The sequence below is a fragment of the Gopherus flavomarginatus genome, chromosome 1 (genome assembly GCF_025201925.1).
Source record: "Gopherus flavomarginatus isolate rGopFla2 chromosome 1, rGopFla2.mat.asm, whole genome shotgun sequence".
In the NCBI taxonomy this organism is placed as follows: domain Eukaryota; kingdom Metazoa; phylum Chordata; order Testudines; family Testudinidae; genus Gopherus; species Gopherus flavomarginatus.
Genome location: NC_066617.1, coordinates 5,264,650 through 5,281,902, shown reverse-complemented (window position 1 = coordinate 5,281,902; position 17,253 = coordinate 5,264,650). Strand labels below are relative to the sequence as shown.

At 50.0% G+C, this 17,253-nt stretch overlaps 1 protein-coding gene and 1 long non-coding RNA gene across 3 annotated transcripts; one reads left to right on the top strand and one right to left on the bottom strand.

The window, feature by feature from the left end:
* Positions 1–555: 555 nt before the first annotated feature.
* On the bottom strand, positions 556–9,146 carry LOC127037855 (interferon-induced protein with tetratricopeptide repeats 2-like). Its single transcript, XM_050930003.1, has 2 exons — positions 8,865–9,146; positions 556–2,188 (listed from the first exon to the last, which is right to left on the bottom strand). Exons 1-2 carry the CDS (start codon positions 8,867–8,869, stop codon positions 787–789), a joined length of 1,407 nt encoding a protein of 468 aa, XP_050785960.1. The 5' UTR covers positions 8,870–9,146; the 3' UTR covers positions 556–786.
* On the top strand, positions 8,042–16,230 carry LOC127037961 (uncharacterized). Of its 2 annotated transcripts, XR_007770539.1 has the most exons (4): positions 8,042–8,604; positions 11,766–14,395; positions 15,787–15,930; positions 16,161–16,230. It is a non-coding gene; the product is annotated as an uncharacterized LOC127037961 (long non-coding RNA). The 2 variants fall into 2 exon arrangements; XR_007770537.1 differs by having other exon boundaries at positions 15,787–16,220.
* The last annotated feature ends 1,023 nt before the right edge of the window (positions 16,231–17,253 follow it).

Genomic DNA, 17,253 nt, shown 5'->3' with positions numbered 1-17,253 from the left:
CATACACACACAGAGGCAAGCACAGGGAGGTGGTAATTGGAAACCTGCCTTAACTTCACCACAGGTGAGGCTGCCGGATGATTGATTCCCAGCTGAGCTGGATCAGAGGCCTCCTCCGACAAGGACCTGATGATGGAGATCAGCTGAGTGTCTCTGACATTAGTTTCCCACCCTAACTCCTTTGCGCTGTCATGGCTGAAAGTAGGAGCCTAGCTCTGTGTGTCTGCGAGTGTGCTCCCCATCAGAACAACAAACCCCGACAACAGCGCACTCACTGGTGTCAGCAGCTGCCACAGGCTGACAGCTCGGCCCTGCTGTTAGGGGGAGAGAGATCCTGACTGCTGCTGTACTTCAAGTCACAGCTCAGTAGGCAGCAACCTTCTCACTAGCCTGAGAAAGGGCCTCCTCCCTGCCCCACTGGCTTCCCTATTTACCCTAGTTCCCCAGGCAACTCCTTTCTTTGCTCCCCGTCCTGTGCCTTTTGCAGGGAACTGAAACTTCACAAAATCTATATTCATGGACAATCTCAGGACCCATAAACACATGACAACCATCACATAATAAAAACCTATACATAACCCTTACTAATTACCTACATGCATCCGACATGGAGGTGTCCCAGACATGCACAATTTAACTAAGGGGCCTTGTTCTTTACAGTACAGGTAGCTAATAATAATTATAAGAAGCAGCAGCAGCATGTGCTGTGGTCTGAACTAGTCAGGGGACCTAGAATCATTTGCAACACGAATGTCATTGTTACACAGGTGGGAAAAGTGACTTGCTTCAGAAGGAGGTCTTAGTGTGTCCAGGGAAGGGAAAGGATCTCCCATTCTCTCCACATCTCCAGTCTCCTGCTTTTTTATTGCCATCAGTGAACTTTATAGTGTCTTGTGGACTTTCATTCTGTTGAATGAAGTCATGTATGGCCTCAGCCTCAGTGGTCTGGGAGCTCTGCTGGAATTCTCCTGCCACCTCTTCCAACCTTTTTTTCAGTTGTTTCCTCTCCAGGTAGTTGTCTGGAATGGCGAAACCTGCTTTGTACATCTGAGCTGCCTCCCACCGTGACTTCTGCTTGTAGAAGAGGAAATCCCCCCAGTGAAGGTAGACTGCCTGCTGACACCTCTTGCTGAGGCTGGACATTTCACTCATGAGATTGAGATAAATCTCTTCCTGGTAGCAAGGTGTATTTTCTCCATACATTTCAGCTAAAGCCAGCTTTGAAAATACAGACACTGGATCTTTCTGCACAGCCTTTTTGAAGGCCTCAGTAGCTGCTGCCACTATTTCTTCTCTTCTGCCTGATTTGGCCGCCTCCAGTTGTTTCTTGTAGCAGACGCCAAGGTCATAATGAAGGAGATGATAATTGGGGTTCAGAGATATTGCTCGCTGTAGGATAGCAATTGCTTGTTGTGGGAATTCTAGCTGAAAGAACTTGGCTGCATTTCTCAGGACCTCAGGGTCCAGGCTATTCTGGACAACATCTTCTAAAAGGGCTTCGGCTTGCTGTCTGTCCACCTTCTTAAGGATCTTGGCTAAATACACCTTAGCTTCATAGTTTTGCTGCTGTTCATGGATAATGGCGCCCAACTTCTCTCTGGCAGCATTCCAGAATACAGACTTGTATGAGTGAGTCCATGATGCGAAGGCTGCGATTGCCAACCCAGCGAGAAATTCCCCATTTGCTTCATCTTCTCTTAATGCCATTTGGAAACACTCTGTGGCTTCTCTGCCATTGCGGAAGCCTGCTGCCAGGAGAGACCAGCCTTTCTGTGCATGTATCTCAGGGATCTGAGCTGCATATGGAGAGCGGCTCTTCAGGGAGCTGCAGATCTTTCTAACCTTGTCCAGGTAAAGCTCAACCAAATCATAGTGGGCCAAGTGATAATAGATCCAGGCGTAGTTTCCGTAAATGACCAGGACCTGCCGGGGGAAGTTATCTGGATGATCTCTTTGCAGAATCTCCTCGGCTTCTCTAAGGCTTTGCAGAGCGTCTTCATATTGCCCTTGCAGGTGGCAGAGATAAGCCTGCATGGCAAGGAACGTAGCCTGGTTCTGGTAGTCATTGTGGGCAATCCTGAGAGCCAGAGTTTGGAGGATGTGAGCTGCATCTACTTTGTCTCTGATTTCAAAGTTCCAGGTGAAGTGGCACTGGAGGGCCTGCAGCTTCTTCTTCAGGGGCAGGGCGCTGCAAAGAGAAGGGGAAAATGAGACTCCATCTGGGCTGAATGAATTTCCACTGCACGCTACAATCATTTACACAAAGTCTATTTCACAACACTCTGACAGCGTACAGTGAGTGTAAATGTACAGGCCCCTTCATATTGCCAGGGTGCTGTGAATGGCCACAGGGTGTGTCTACCCTGCAGTGAGAGGTGTGATCACAGCATGGGCTGCCCTACCCGCACTAGCTGTAACTTAGTTACCACAGCTGAAAACAGCAGTGATGCATGGCGGCATGGGATCCACGAGCCCATCTGCCTCCCGGATAAATATTCATGTTTCTAGCCTACATCCGGGGCTGTGTCACTCTCAGCTTCATTGCTCGTTTTAGTCCCACTAGCTAGATTCAAGCTAGCACGGATATGCCTACCTGAGCTAGACACACCTGTGACTGCGGTGTAGCCTACCCTTAGTATCCATGGGAACGAGGCCTACTCTAGTCAGCAGGCAGGAGAGAAATGTAATGGAGAACTTCTGAGGAATGGCAAAATATAAATATTCTTTCTCCAGACATTTAATGGAGGCAATCGAGACCTGTTATACCCCTGTCCCTGCCGTGCATCCTGCGTGCAGATGTGGTTGCCCCATCTCAAAAAAGATATATTGGAATTGGAAAAGATTCAGAAAAACAACAAAATGATTAGGGGTCTGGAATGGCTTCCATGTGAGGAGAGATTAATAAAATGGGGACTTTTCAGCTTGGAAAAGCGATGACTAAGGGGGGATATGATAGAGGTCTATAAAATCATGGCTGGTATGGAGAAAGTAAATAAGGAAGTGTTATTTACTCCTTCTCATAACACAAGAACTAGGGGTCACCAAATGAAATTAATATCCAGCAGGTTTAAAACATAAGACCATAAGAACAGCCATATTGGGTCAGACCAAAGCTCCATAAAGCCCAGTATCCTGTCCTCTGACAGTGGCCAATGGCAGGTGCCCCAAAGGATTGAGTGATGGGGCAACATGCAAGTCTCACTTTTCACAGCAGACTTACTAGCTCTCTATGAAAAGTGATACCTGTATGTTTGTTAATCTCACTTCTCACTTTCCATAGCCTCCCAGGTAGCTACTGGGATGGGGCAACATGCAAGCTTATTATCAAGTGATTAATGTCCTGTCACTCAATCCCAGCTTCTGGCGAAGGAAACAAAAGGAAGTATTTCTTCACACAACGCACAGTCAACCTGTCGAACTCCTTGTCAGAGGATGTTGTGACGGAGACACTACCAGGGTTCAAAAGAGAACTAGATAAATTCATGGAGGACAGGTCCATCAATAGCTATTAGCCAGGATGGAAGGAATGGTGTCTCTAACCTCTGTTTGCCAGAAGCTGGGAACGAGCGACAGAGGATGGATCACTTGATGATTCCCTGTTCTGTTCATCCCTTTGGGGCACCTAGCATTGGCCATTGTCAGAAGACAGGATACTGGGCTAGATAGACCTTTGGTGTGACCCAGTAGGGCCATTGTTATGTTCTTATTTCTTCACACAACGCACAGTAGACCTGAGAAACTCTTTGCCAGAGGATGGTGTGAATGCCAAGATTATGACAGGCTTAAAAAAAGAACTGGATACATTCATGAAAGACAAGTCCATCAATGGCTATAAGCCAGGATGGGCAGGGATTGTATCCCTAGCCCAGGGGTTCTCAGAACAATTTTTTGGTGGCCTCAGAGTGCAGACATCAACTCTCACTGATGGCCACACTGACACTTTTTTCCTAAAATACTTAATTAACTTTAGGAAAAGCAATTAAACAGGCTGAGATTTACATTCAAATCATTGTAATTTATATTTGTAGAGTTTTTTGGCAGAGTCAATAACAAAAATAATGCTGCATCCCCCTTCATGCCCCCCCCGCACACCATGCAGGGCTTAATGAGTCCTGGGGCTTGCTGTGAAAAGTGATGTTTGTATATTTGTTAATAACATATCATAGCTACCTGGGAGGCTATGGAAAGTGAGAAGTGAGATTAACAAACATACAGGTATCACTTTTCATAGAGAGCTAGTAAGTCTGCTGTGAAAAGTGAGACTTGCATGTTTGTTAATATCACTTTTCTCAGCAAGCCCTAGGACCCATTACGCCCTGGATGGGGGCGCTGAAAGAGGGAGGCAGCAGGGGCCAGAGGCAATGGTGGGATGGATGCGGGGCCAGGGGAGGCTGCAGGGTCCTGGTGGGGGCGGAGGGAGCAGATGGATTTGGGGCTATGGGAGGCAGTGGGGGCCTGGGGTGATGGGGGTGATGGATTTGGGGCTATGGGAGATAGTGGGAGCCCAGGGCAATAGATTTATAGATTCATAGACTTTAAGGTCAGAAGGGACCACTATGATCATCTAGTCTGACCTCCTGCACAACACAGGCCACAGAATCTCACCCACCCACTCCTGTAACAAACCCCTAACCTATGTCTGAGTTATTGAAGTCCTCAAATTGTGGTTTGAAGACCTCAAGCTGCAGAGAATCCTCCAGCAAGTGACCCCTGCCCCACGCTGCAGAGGAGGCAAAAAACTCCAGGGCCTCTGCCAATCTGCCCTGGAGGAAAATTCCTTCCTGACCCCAAATATGGTGATCAGGTAAACCCTGAGCATGTGGGCAAGACTCACCAGCCAGCACCCAGGAAAGAATGCTCTGTAGTAACTCAGATCTCAACCCATCTAACATCCAATCACAGACCAGGGGGGTGGATACGGGGCTGTGGGAGGCAGTGGGGGCCTAGGGGGATGTATTCGGGGCTGTGGGAGGCAGTGGGGGCCGGGGCAATAGGTGGGATGGATACAGGGCTGTGGGAGGCAGAAGGGGCCGGGGCAATGGTGGGATGGATGCAGGGCTGGAGGAGGCTGCAGGGTCCTGGGGAGGCGGGGAGGAGAGGATGGATACAGGACTGTGGGAGGCAGTGGGGGCTGGAGCAATAGGGGGGATGGATTCAGAGCTGTGGAAGGCAGTGGGGGCCCGAGGTGATGGGGGGGATGGATACAGGGCTGTGGGAGGCAGCGGGGGCCTGGGGCAATGGGGGGGATGGATTCGGAGCTGTGGGATGCAGTGGGGGCTGGGGCGATGGGGGTCAGAAATGAGCCCCACTGTTGCGTGGCCAGAGCCAGGGCCTGGTGTCTGCTGCCATGTAGCCAAGGCTCAGTGTCTGAATCCGGGGCTGGGGACAGGGACTGCGTGGCCGGAGCCAGGGATCGGAGCCCGCGGGAGTGCAGCCGGAGCTGTGGGTCAGTGCCCAGGGTTATTGCCTGCTGCTGCTGCTGCCGCCTGGCTGGAGCTTGGAGCTAGGGGCTGGAGCCCAGGGCTGTGTGGCTGCAGCCAGGAGTCAGCGCCTGCCATTGAGTGGCTGCAGCCAGCGCTCACTGCTGTGGGTCCAGGGATCGGCGCCTGCTGACCCAGAGCTGCGTGGCTGGAGCCCAGGGACAGAGCTGTGGGTCGGCGCCTGCTGCCCTGCAGCTGTGGGCAGGGGATCAGCACCAGGGGCTGGGGTCGCGTGGCTGGAGCCCAGGGCCAGCACCCGGCCAGAACTGGGGGCCAGAGGCAGACTGAGGCTTTGCCATCAGACCCAGGGGACAGGATCTGCTGCCCCATGGCCAGAGCTGGGGTTGGTGCCCAAAGCCCTGCGGTTGGAGTCTACTGCTGTGTGGCTGGGGGTTGCCTGTGGCCAGCGCCCGCCCTGCATGGCTGGAGCCTGGGCCTGGAGCCAGGGGCCAGCACCTGTTGCCACGAGCTGAAACCAGGGGCCGGAGGCTGAAACCCTGGAGCTGGTGTGTGTGTGCGGGGGAGTCAGTACCTGCTGCCCTGTGTTTGGAGCCTGGGACAGCACAACCAGGTTTCTGACGTCCCGCTGCTGGAGCCTGCAGCCCAACCCCCCACAGTGGGTCAAGAACTCACTTTGCTCCTGCAGCCTTGTGCCCCACTTCTCTTCAGAGGCCGCGCAGGGAGGTGCATCCAGGAGCAACAAGGGAGGATGGGGATGCATTGCCCCCCCACCCCGGAAGCTGTCATGGCTGCACAAAAATCTCCGGGTGGACGCATGCAGCCACAATGTCCGAACTGGAGAAATGTTGCCCTAGCCTGTAGCCTCTGTTTGCCAGAAGCCGGGAATGGCCGATAGGGGATGGATCACTTGATGATTCCCTGTTCTGTTCATTCCCTCTGGAGCACCTGCCATTGGCCACTGTGGGAAGACAGGACACTGGGCTGGATGGACCTTTGGTCTGACCCAGTCTGGTCGTTCTCATGGACCTGCTCCCCGCCTCTCCCATCACCTGGCTCATAGCACAGAGGAGCTCTCCCTCGGTCACTTGCAGCGCTGGTCACTGGAGCTGCTATCAATGTTCTGAAAATTGCTATTTTTCACCTGCTAGGCTCCTTTACACCATGCACCCGTCTGTACGTACACCGGGGGGAAACAGGACCAATCAAACCTCATATATGTTAGGATGCTGTAAAAGTGACCCAAACTAGCTGTTCTATACCCGGACTGTCCCTGTTCTCCCTCTGTCCCAGAGCTCTCCCAAGCCCCAGCTGACGAGGGGAGGGGATGACAGGTCTCCCAGTGTGCAGTTATGTATCTGCTGAACAGGGCCGTCCTTAGGATTTATGGGGCCCTACGCAGTATTATTAAACTGGTGCCCCTATGCCGGATGGCAGCCCAAGCTCACAGCCTGGTGGGGGAGGGGGAGGAGGGACTTGACAGCAAAGGATAATGAGATGCCCGGCCTGCCTCATGGTGGCGGAGAGTCACAGTTCCCCGCAGAGACTTCCATGCACTCTCCCTCATGCAGAATGGACATGGAGAAAGTACCTAATTAAAAGCACTAAAATTTGGGAATAAAAAATGTCAGTCACAGGTTTTTTGATATGCCCTGAAGTTTGTCAGAGATTTATTTGCAAAAACTTCATAGTAAGGGTGAGTCAGCTGTCCTGCTGAATACAACATTACATATAATGGAATACATGATGCAGCTCTTCTCTGTTTTACATTTTCTTCATCAGTATTTCTAAGTTGAATTTATATTTTAAATGTACTCAAATCTTAAGCCAGCATTTCAGATTACTACATATTTAACTCACTGAAACAAAGACATTCTTTTAAATTAATCAGAGAGGTTTAGTGTGTTCATAACAATGTTCATTGCTTTTAGAAAAAGGGAACAGTAATTTACTTTGTGTGATCTCCATAACAAGAGACATGGTTATGAAATTTCACCAACTTTAAAAAAATATGTTTCCAAAGATTTTAGGTATAACAAGGATTTTGTCTTACTAAGGTACTGATTTTGCTGGAGGGTTCTTTTAAAACTAGTTTGTCGGATAGTCAGAAGTAAAGAAAGGGAACTCTTTGTCCAGCTATCTGGAAGGGAAGGACTGTTGTCCCTTTAAGGGCTCTCTTCAGTGGGGAGTGGGGGGAGAGGTGGTGAAGGGATGGACAGAAAGGACAGGAAGACTTGGAAGCACTTTTTTTTTTAACTATAGTAATTAAAATGTGTATTTTAGATAAGGGAGGTCTTTTGAAGGATTTATTTAAAAAACTATGTGTGAAGATCCACACATTTAAGGCTAAAGATGATTGTGTATCTAAAACTCTATGCCAGCATTTTTTAGAAATGTGATTTTATAATCTTCACCAGCTCACTAATGAAATATTTTTAAAGCAAATTTTAAACTAAGGTCCTGTAGACTGACATGTTCTGTGTAAATATTACATTAATGCACAACTGTTTTTGTCAGTAAAGTCAGAAACTGACAGTATAAAAATTTATTTGGGCATAAGCTTTCGTGGACATCTGATGAAATGGGTTCTAGTCCACAAAAGCTTATGCCCAAATAATTTGTTAGTCTTTGAGGTGACGCAAGGACTCGTCCTTGTTTTTGCTGATACAGACTAACAGGACTACCACTCTGAAACCTGTCAGTATATACCTTGGGGTTGGCAAATGCCTGTTAAATGGCTTTATTACCCCTTGAATGTCTCTTTAACAGTTTCAGTGTTGTGCTAATAGGTCTGGCAGGCTGGAGGTTTTTTCACTTTTAACTACTAGATTCCCTCCCAAGGAAGACTCACCAGGCTAGAGCAGCCATCTGTGGGAGCCTGCAGGAAGGGTCAGACCAGGGATAGGAAAACAAGCGGTGGACACTAAGACCCAGTGGTGCCCCAAATTTTCAGGTGCCCTACGCAGCTGCCTGTGTTGCCTATGCCTAAGGACGGCCCTGCTGCTGAATGCCTGTTTGAAAGCGTTGGGCCAACAGAGGCTGCTGTGGAAATGCTCAGTGTCCTTGGCACCATTGAAAAATCCACGTCAGCTGGTGCTGCGGGATGTAAGGGAAACGGAACTGACAGCTGGCGAGAAGGGGGTGCTCTCCAGACAGCTACAGCAAGGTGAGCCTGCAGGAGAAGGATGTGAACGGCTAACTCGTGTTAAATGACCGAGATCGCACTTTAGCCCAGCGAGTCACCAGCCTGGAGATTCAGCATGGATGCAAAATTATATGACATTGACCCCCACTCCCAGACCCAGAGGTATAAAAGCTGGAGATTTCCAGCCCCAGAAATGCGCAGAGAGGGGTGGGAAGGTGTCTGCATTTAGCCCTTGCTGGAAATGCCCCCTACCCCCCGCCCAGCGACCCCAATGCTCCTACCTCATTGTGATCAGCTGAGACCCCAGCCCAGCCAGGGGAGGTGACGGCTCCTTTCACCGCACTGGTTTCCTTCCCAAGGCAGAAGTGCCCGGTTCTGGGAGAGACCCGAGTTGTGTCGGGGGCCAGAGCGGATTGTGTAGGCTGGGACCTCCCTGCTCCTTTATAGACAGCCTGGGCTGCGAGCTGGTGATCTCACTTGTCTGTCAGATGAATTTCAACAGAAAGGGAGAGTGAGCTGGAGAAAAGGAAACTGAAACTTAACTTTCACTTCTACTTGTCATCTCCAGCTTCCACTCTGCCTGAATTGCCATCTGCAGATCCATGGGTGACATGGGACTAGATATGGGATGTGTGCGTGCGTGTGTGTGTGTGTGTGTGTGTGTGTCTACACACAGGTTTGCACACATACAATCCTGCCCTGGGTTTCCAAGCACACAGACGGGGTCACTCACCATTACCACACCCCAGTGCGCTCCCTGCTACGCACCCCACCAGCACCACAGCCCTGTGCAGTGAACAGGTTGGCCGTGTCCCGGCCTCTGGCCAGCCCTTCCCTGCCACCTTGGGGTGTTCGTGTCGCCCGGGTGGGAACAGCCTGTGCTGCCCTGAACGCAGGGGCTGCGGTTGTGTGCAGAGGATGGGGCCCATAGCACAGAGGAGCTCTCCCTCGGTCACTTCAAGGTACCTGCACAGGGCAGTGGGCAGCCCGGCCTCGTGCTACACACGGGGACTGTGCGGCACAGTTGGCAGCCTGCCCCTGCCCCCTGCGTGGGGCCCTTAGCAGTGAGGAGCAGAGGGAAATGACTGAGGCAGGGCAATTAGGAAAATGTGAGTGCTTTGTACCTGCTCCCCCAGGTCTCCTCCTCCTCCCCGAACCCTCCCCCAGCTTTATCCGTGCAGGGGGCGATTTTCAAAAGTGCCCCGCTGATTTAGACGCCCAGGCCCCATTGCCTGCCAGCGTGATCCATGCTCCTCAATCACTTCGTCACTTTTGAAAATGCCTCCCCCGCATAAAAATGAAACCCTCTGAAGTGAGGAAATAATAGTCAGGTTCCCTGTGCAGCCTCGTCTCTTCCCTTTGCACCGGCACAGGCTGGTGCACTCTTCAATTACGCAATCATGTTCTATCTCCGTGGGGCCCTGCCTGGTTCACTGCGCTGTGCGGACATTGTAGGATAAATATAAAATTAAAGAATTAAAGTTACCTTAAGTTTGGTTAAAGAGATGTGTGTGTTGTAAAGAAAGGCCTTGACCTGCAAGTAGAAAGACCATGAAAATAATGAGTTATAAGGCAAGTAGGAATGAAGTAGGGAGAATACCTGGTTCAAGAGTAACTTATGTGATAAGACAGTGTTCTCAAGCAGGGGTATGCAGAGCCCTGGGGGTACTCAGAGATCTTCCAGGGGTTACATCTGCTCATCAAGAGATTTGTCTAGTTTTATAGCAGGTTACAGAAAAAGCACTAGTGAAGTCAGTACCAACTAAAATTTCACACAGACAATGACTTGTTTATACTGCTCTATCTACTATACACTGAAATGCAAGTACGATATTAATATTCCAATTGATTTAGTTGATAATTCTATGGTAGAAATGAGAAAGTCAGCAATTTGCCAGGAATACTGAATTGAGACACTTTGGTATTTTATGCCTGATTTTGTAAGCAAGTAGTTTTAAAGTGAGGTGAAACTTGGGGTACGCAAGACAAATCAGTCTCCTAAAAGGGACACAGAAGTCTGAAAAGGTGGAGAGCCCCTGACACAGGGGGATGTTTCTAAAAATAAGGCCTCTGACTGATTGGGGGTGGCTGTAAATGGTTTTAAATAAGACAAAAAGAAACTGTCTTAAAAAGCGGCAACACAAACTTTCCCACCACACATACTAGTGTTATCTTAACAATTCAGGCACTGTGAGCCCAGGTGGAATGGAAAATCTGTTGATCAGCAAGAAAGGGGGGTGGAAGGCCTTGGGAGAAAAGGAGGTTATAAAATGTATCTGGATTAAGACTGGAAATAAGGGTGAATTGTCTCAAACTGGTTTGAAGCCGAAGTCAGTAATTGGCAATGACAGTGACATTGTTTGTTAGTGGGATAAAAAGAGTTATGAATTGGAGGGTTCTTTGTGAGACTCTATCTGATCACGCTGGGACATGCTGGAATGAGAAAGTCATCCCCAGGTCTGGCCTGTTTGTAAATATACTGATCAGATGCTTATGAATACTTAGTTACTGTATTGGGGGCAGTGACTGCTTAGTTTCAGGCTGTCAGGCGTATTTAGAGCAATTGTATAAAATACCATTTGGCCTTTGGACTAAATAAAGGGGTTTATAGTTAAATTAGTGTCTGGTGGTCTCCTGTATTAATGCTTTCTGCTATTATTAATAATTCCAACACCTCCCCTCTGCCCAAGTCATGTTACCTATCAATGAGGCCCTGCTGGACCCTGCCAAAACCATCTGGCATACCCCAGGAACAATACCACCCACATGCAAAAGAGCCAATAAAAAACACTACGTCCCTGCTAAGGAGTCTGCTAAGGAGTTTTTGTTTACTCATCCTGCACCCAATGCTCTGGTTGTGGAGGTGGTGAATGAATGGGGCAGACACCACCACAGGAAGGCACCTCCATAGGATAAGGGCCTGAAGTGTCTGGATGTATTCAACCGTTGGCCTTCCCCATTTGTGACACTTCAGGACACATTAGGACTTCAAACTATCATGTTCTCATGGCTAAGTACAGCCCCACCCAAATTAAGCCAAATGTACCCCTTTATTGAGCATCTGCCAGCAGAACAGTGTGAACAATTTCAGAGCATTATTAGTGAGGGCCAGTTGCTAGCTAAAACATCCCTGCAGGCCTCTTTGGATGCAGATCACATTGTGGGTTATACTGCCTTTACAGAATCTCCATGGCTCCAGTTGTCTGAGTTTCCAAGGCAGGTCCGAAACATGTTTGAGGACCTCCCCTTCGATGGTCCCCAACTGTTTGCTGCATCCATGGTTGAATCTTTGCGAACCTTAAAGAATTCCAAACAAGCAAAAGTTTAGCAGATCTCAGACAGCGAAGAGGTCTCCGCGCCTCTGGTTTCAGGTTTCCAGCGACCCTCTGAAGTACCAGAAAGAAATCAAGGCTCAGAGGAAGAGAGCATCCACTTCTGCTACTCAGCTTTGGAAGTCTTCTATATGACAGTTTTTTGACAGGCTTGACAACTCATAACTACCCCACATCGTAACAAAGCTGCATCTACATCATCCTACTCTCTTCCATCCCTGCAGAGACTTCCACTCCCATTTTCAATACCCATGGAGCAGATTACATCAGATAAACGGGTGTTGGAAGTTATAAGATGAGGGTACTCCACCCATTTTACATCCCTCCACTCCCCACCTCCTTTCCTGTCAATCTTCAGGGACCACAAACATCTGCTGAAACAAGAGATCAACTTCCTTGTGTGTACAGGGTCATAGGATCAGTTCCAGACCAACTCAGAGGGAATGGATTTTACTCCAACGTTTTCCTGCCCTAAAAAAGAATTGTGTGTGTGTGTGAACCAATTTCAGATATAAGACTTGTAGGCTACTTTGTGAAATCACGAAAAAGAAAAATCAGGATGGTGACTCTCACAGCCACAATTCTAATATTGGAACCAGGGGATTGGTTTTCAGCCACCACCCTTCAGGACACCTATTTTTATGACACAATTCACTCATCCCACAAGAGCTTTCTTTGATTTTCATTATGCCTGGATCACTTTCAGTACTGGTATATCCTTTCTTCCTTTCCTCTGTCCAGATGGTATTCTCAAAAGTACCAGCAGTGGTGGCAGCATATCTTCCTCATGGAGTAATAACTGTATTTCGAAATCTCAAGTGGCTTCTGAAGGGTTGATCTTTACATGAAGTTCTCTATGCAACAAAGACACTAATGTCCCTCTTCCTCAGTTTGGATCTACAACTCAACTTCAGAAAATCCACTCTGAGCCCTGTGCAAAGGATAAAGGTCACAGGAACTTCTAAAGAAACAGTATCAGCCCAGAGCTTACCTTCCTATAGACAGATTCACAACATTAACAAACCACACCTCAGTGATGAAGATCAGCCTACAAATATCAACAACAAATTGCTTTTTACTACTCAGACACCTCCTGGTGCGGGGCAAGAGGAGAGGTAGGGTGCCTGAGCAGGTTGAATGGGCACTACCGCTGAAAATCTCCTATCAAAGGCGTGTGAAGTGTAACCGGATGAGAAGTGGTGCGCCCGTCGGGACACACATCTCAAAGAACCCGAATAACAGCATGGGGGTGAGGAACATCTCTGTCATGATCCTAAGGGAAGGAAGGAGGGAGAGCAGTAGCATAAAGACAATAGGCTTAAAAAAGCCAACTTCAGCCAATTCAGGGAATCTTTTGCCTACATCCTTTGCCCTCAGATGTTTCGGAGGGATCTTCCCACCATAGAGGGGCAAGGGGGGAACTGCCAACATCCTACAGCCACACCTAGAGCAATTTATTTAAAGGGGATGCAAAGCTGTTGCTTTTTGTTGGTGGGTATCAGTGCCTGAGGCCTGGGTGTGCGAGGGTTAACGGGCCCTGACCAGCTCCCAGCTGAGAGCCCCTTGCTGGAGATGCACAAAAGGCTCCTTAAAGGCACAAATCCCAACATGTCCCGTGTGCTCCCCAGCCCCAGTCACGCGAGGCTCTCAGAGCAGCTTGAGGCCCTGCTGGCTGGGCACATTCGCCCCAGTGAGGCAGGCTGGCAGCGGGTGTAGCTGACCATGGCCTGCTGCATTTCCTGGCCTGGCTCTTTCTGTTTCCTCACAGTCACTTTAAGTTTCATTTCTCTGAGTTTCATCTTCCTGATCCACTGCAAGAAGAGCTGGCAGGCACCCAGGGAGGGGAGGAGGAGCAGCAGGAGAGACGTCACTCTCTCTCTGCCTGAGAATGCCCTTCCCCTGCCGCCTTCCACTGTGCTGGGGTTGATTGTGGGTCCAGGCAACTCTGCAGGGAGTGTAGGGTGGGGGCTGCAGCTTCCCATCTCATGCCCTGGTCTCCGCGCTTGTTCCCTGCAGGGTTGAGTCACTGAGGTGCTTACCAGCTAGAAGGGAGCTGTGTTCCCACAGGCTGGTTAGCCATCCTGCCCCCATTCCTGTTATTAACTACCATTCATTACCTTATGGGAGGCAGCGCCTAGAGACCCTCTCCAGGTCGGGACCGCATGGTGCTCAGTTCTGCACAGACCCAGGAAGTGACAGTGTCAGCCCCCAAGAGCCCACTGTCCAAGCAGACCAGATGTAACAGGGGGATGAGACAAGCCGTGTGCAGAGAGAAGTGGTCTCTGCTCACACTCATTGTCTGGGGAAGGAGGGGCACGGCACCAAGGATGTATACATGGGAATAGCACGAGCGGTTAGGGACGAAATCAGGAAAGCCAAGGCAAAGAATGAGTTACAACTGGCAAGAGACAAGAAGAATGGGCTCCTAAACATATCAGACAAAAAAGAAAGATCAGGGACAGTGCGGGCAGGGACAGCAGGTTTGTATAATTTTTGGTGGTGCCCAGAACGGGTCCAAGTTGCCCTCCTCCCCAACACAGCTCCCTAAGGGTCTGGGAGGAAGTTTGGATGCAGGAGAGGGGAAGGGTCGGGCTCTGGGAGGGCATTTGAGTGTGGGCTCTGGGCTGGGGCAGGGGGTTGGGTGCTGGGGGCAGGCTTGGAGAGGGAGTTGGGATGCAGGGTCTGGGCTGAGGCAGCAGGAGGGGATGCAGGGGGCAGGCTTGGGGAGGGAGTTGGGGTGTAGTTTCTGGGCTGGGGCAGGAGGAGGGGTTGTGGGGGCACCCTCTGGAAGGGAGTTGGGGTGCGGGCTGGGGCAGGGGGTTGGGGTACAGAAGGGGGTAGGGGGGTCTGGAATGAAGTTAGGGTATGGGGAAAGGGCTAGGGAAGGAGGATGGGGTTCAGGAGAGGGTGTGGGAGGCAGGATCTGGGAGGGGATTGCGGTGTAGTGTCTGGGCTGGGGCAGAAGGAGGGGTTGTGGGGGCAGGCTCTGGGAGGAAGTTGGGGTGCTGGGTCTGTGCTGGGGCAGGCAGTTTGGGTGCAGGGGATGGACTCTGGGAAGGAGTTTAGGTGCAGGAGAGGAGAAGGGTTGGGCTCTGGAAGGGCATTTGGGTGTGGACTCTGGGCTGAGGCTGAGGGCTGGGGTGCGGGTGAGGGGCTTGGGTGCAGACAGGCTGCCCTGGGGCTAGGATCAGAGAGGAGTGCTCCCCCCAACCCTCTCCCCTCTGGCAGCAGCAAGCTCTGGGGGAGGGATCCTCCATTTCCTCCCCTGGCAACACAGTCACCCTGCACCACTGTCACTGCATATGCTCCTAGGGCCCCTCTCAAGTCCAGGAAGCCCCGTCGCCTCCCCTGCGGTAGGTGCCAGGGGGGTCGGCCATCACATGTGGCCTCCTCCCCTGCTGCTGCCCCTCACCATAGCCTCACGGGGGATGGGGCTGCCCCTTGCCCAGCAGGATCACAGGGTTGGACACTCCTCGAAGCCCCAGCAGCTGCTCAGGTGAGTGAGATCCAGATGTCTCCTGGCCAGAAGCCCCCTGGGAAGCCATGAAAGCAGTTACCCCCCTTTCCAGATGGGCAGGGGGCAGCCATGTAAAACGTGTGATGCATGATGAACTTTCAGTTTTTGTTTCTCTGATCCCACTGGATCCATTCATCCACCCCCCATGCTGTCTTTCTGCTTTCATTACCCTGAAATAAGGAGACAGCAAAGGAAGTTGAGAAAAGCCTATTTTTTCTTTCTTGACAGTTATTAAAAGAAGGTGAGTTATTCAAAGACCCATCTCACCACGTGGCTGTAAACGTGCATAGGACAAAATAAATTCATTCAAACCAACCTGGGGCATTTTGCATTAACTGTTAATGTGAATTTCAGATTTCCATGCTACCAGCACAACAAGGAGAGTGATGGAAATTCTCCGAAGGCAGGCCAAGAAACTGGAGTCTGTGAGGCAGCTGACAGCAGGTTAGAGTGGGTGACGGGGCCTGTACCCCGTAACAACAGAACCAAATTCACATGGTGAGTGAGTCCCACAGGAGGGGTGACTATCCCATGTGTAACCAGCCAGCTTAGGATGGGTTCTGCTGTTAAATCACATTTACATAGCCCCTAATACACTAGTACACCCGATTCCCCCGGAGAGGGGGAAATCCACTAACTGCTTTGTCTTCTAAGGCAGCAAATGCAGCCTGTGTCTGGACAGCTAGGTGCTACGTGGTGAGTTCTGCTATTTGGTCTCCTCTCACCAGAAAACTGGGGCAGAGTGTGTCCAATACGACAAGAAGGAGGGAGCCAGACACACTAAGATGGAATTCTGAGAACTGGTAAAAATACTTTTAAAATCTCTTTTCTTTATTAACATTCACCTAAGGATAAGACGTATAGACATCAGTCTCATTTGATGGGCTGAGAAATTAGTTGCCCCCTGGAAATAGGGAGTTATGTGTATGGATTCATACAAACCTGAGCTGTCCGGCCCTGGCTCTTCTGTCAGAAAGTGCCAATAGCCCTGGTTTGCCTGGGACAATCGGGTCTTTAACATCCCACCCTGGGTAACTGCAGTTCCAGGCAATATTCAGTGACCATTGGTAGCTATTCTGCCCAGAGCCTCAAGGGCTGGCTTTCCCACTCCTTCTGTTTCTACCTACTGAGTCTGCAGCCCCAAATTATATGATGTGACAGAACTCCAATTTAGGGGTAGACGCAGAAGCCACAAATGGGATGTTTGGGAAGCTGGTGGATGTCAGTGCCCACCGGGAAAAGATGCAGGAGGAATCATCAGGCTGGGACATGGTTGCAGGTTGCATGGTGGGAAATCACCCTGCCCACGGGGCTGCGGTCCCGATAACCAGCTATTTACTTCACAGAGGAAATGCTAGTGCAACATACTTCTCAGCGTGCCACTAGCTGGGGCCCTGCCCCACTCTGAGGAAGTGAAACTCAGATGCTGTATGATTGAAATAGGACCATGGATATCACTGATATTGCCACTGTCAGATGATTGCCACGAGTCTTGTTTGAAGTATATCATGTGGGATCCCTCTGGAGCCTTTTTTAAAAACTGGCATCACCCTAACTATTCTCCATTCATCTGGGACAGCAGCTGATTTAAATGATAGGTTACATACCAGTTAGTAGTCCTGCAATTTCACACTTGAGTTCCTTCAGAACTCTTGGGTGATCCCATCTGGTTCTGGTGACTTATTACTGTTTAGTTTATCATCCAGTCCGGCCAGTCCATTGTGGACTATTCCAGCTTGATCACCCATTAAAGGAAATTAATTCTCATACTGGGCCATAGAAGAAGCCCCACCCAGAGCAATTTATAAGGAAACACAGACT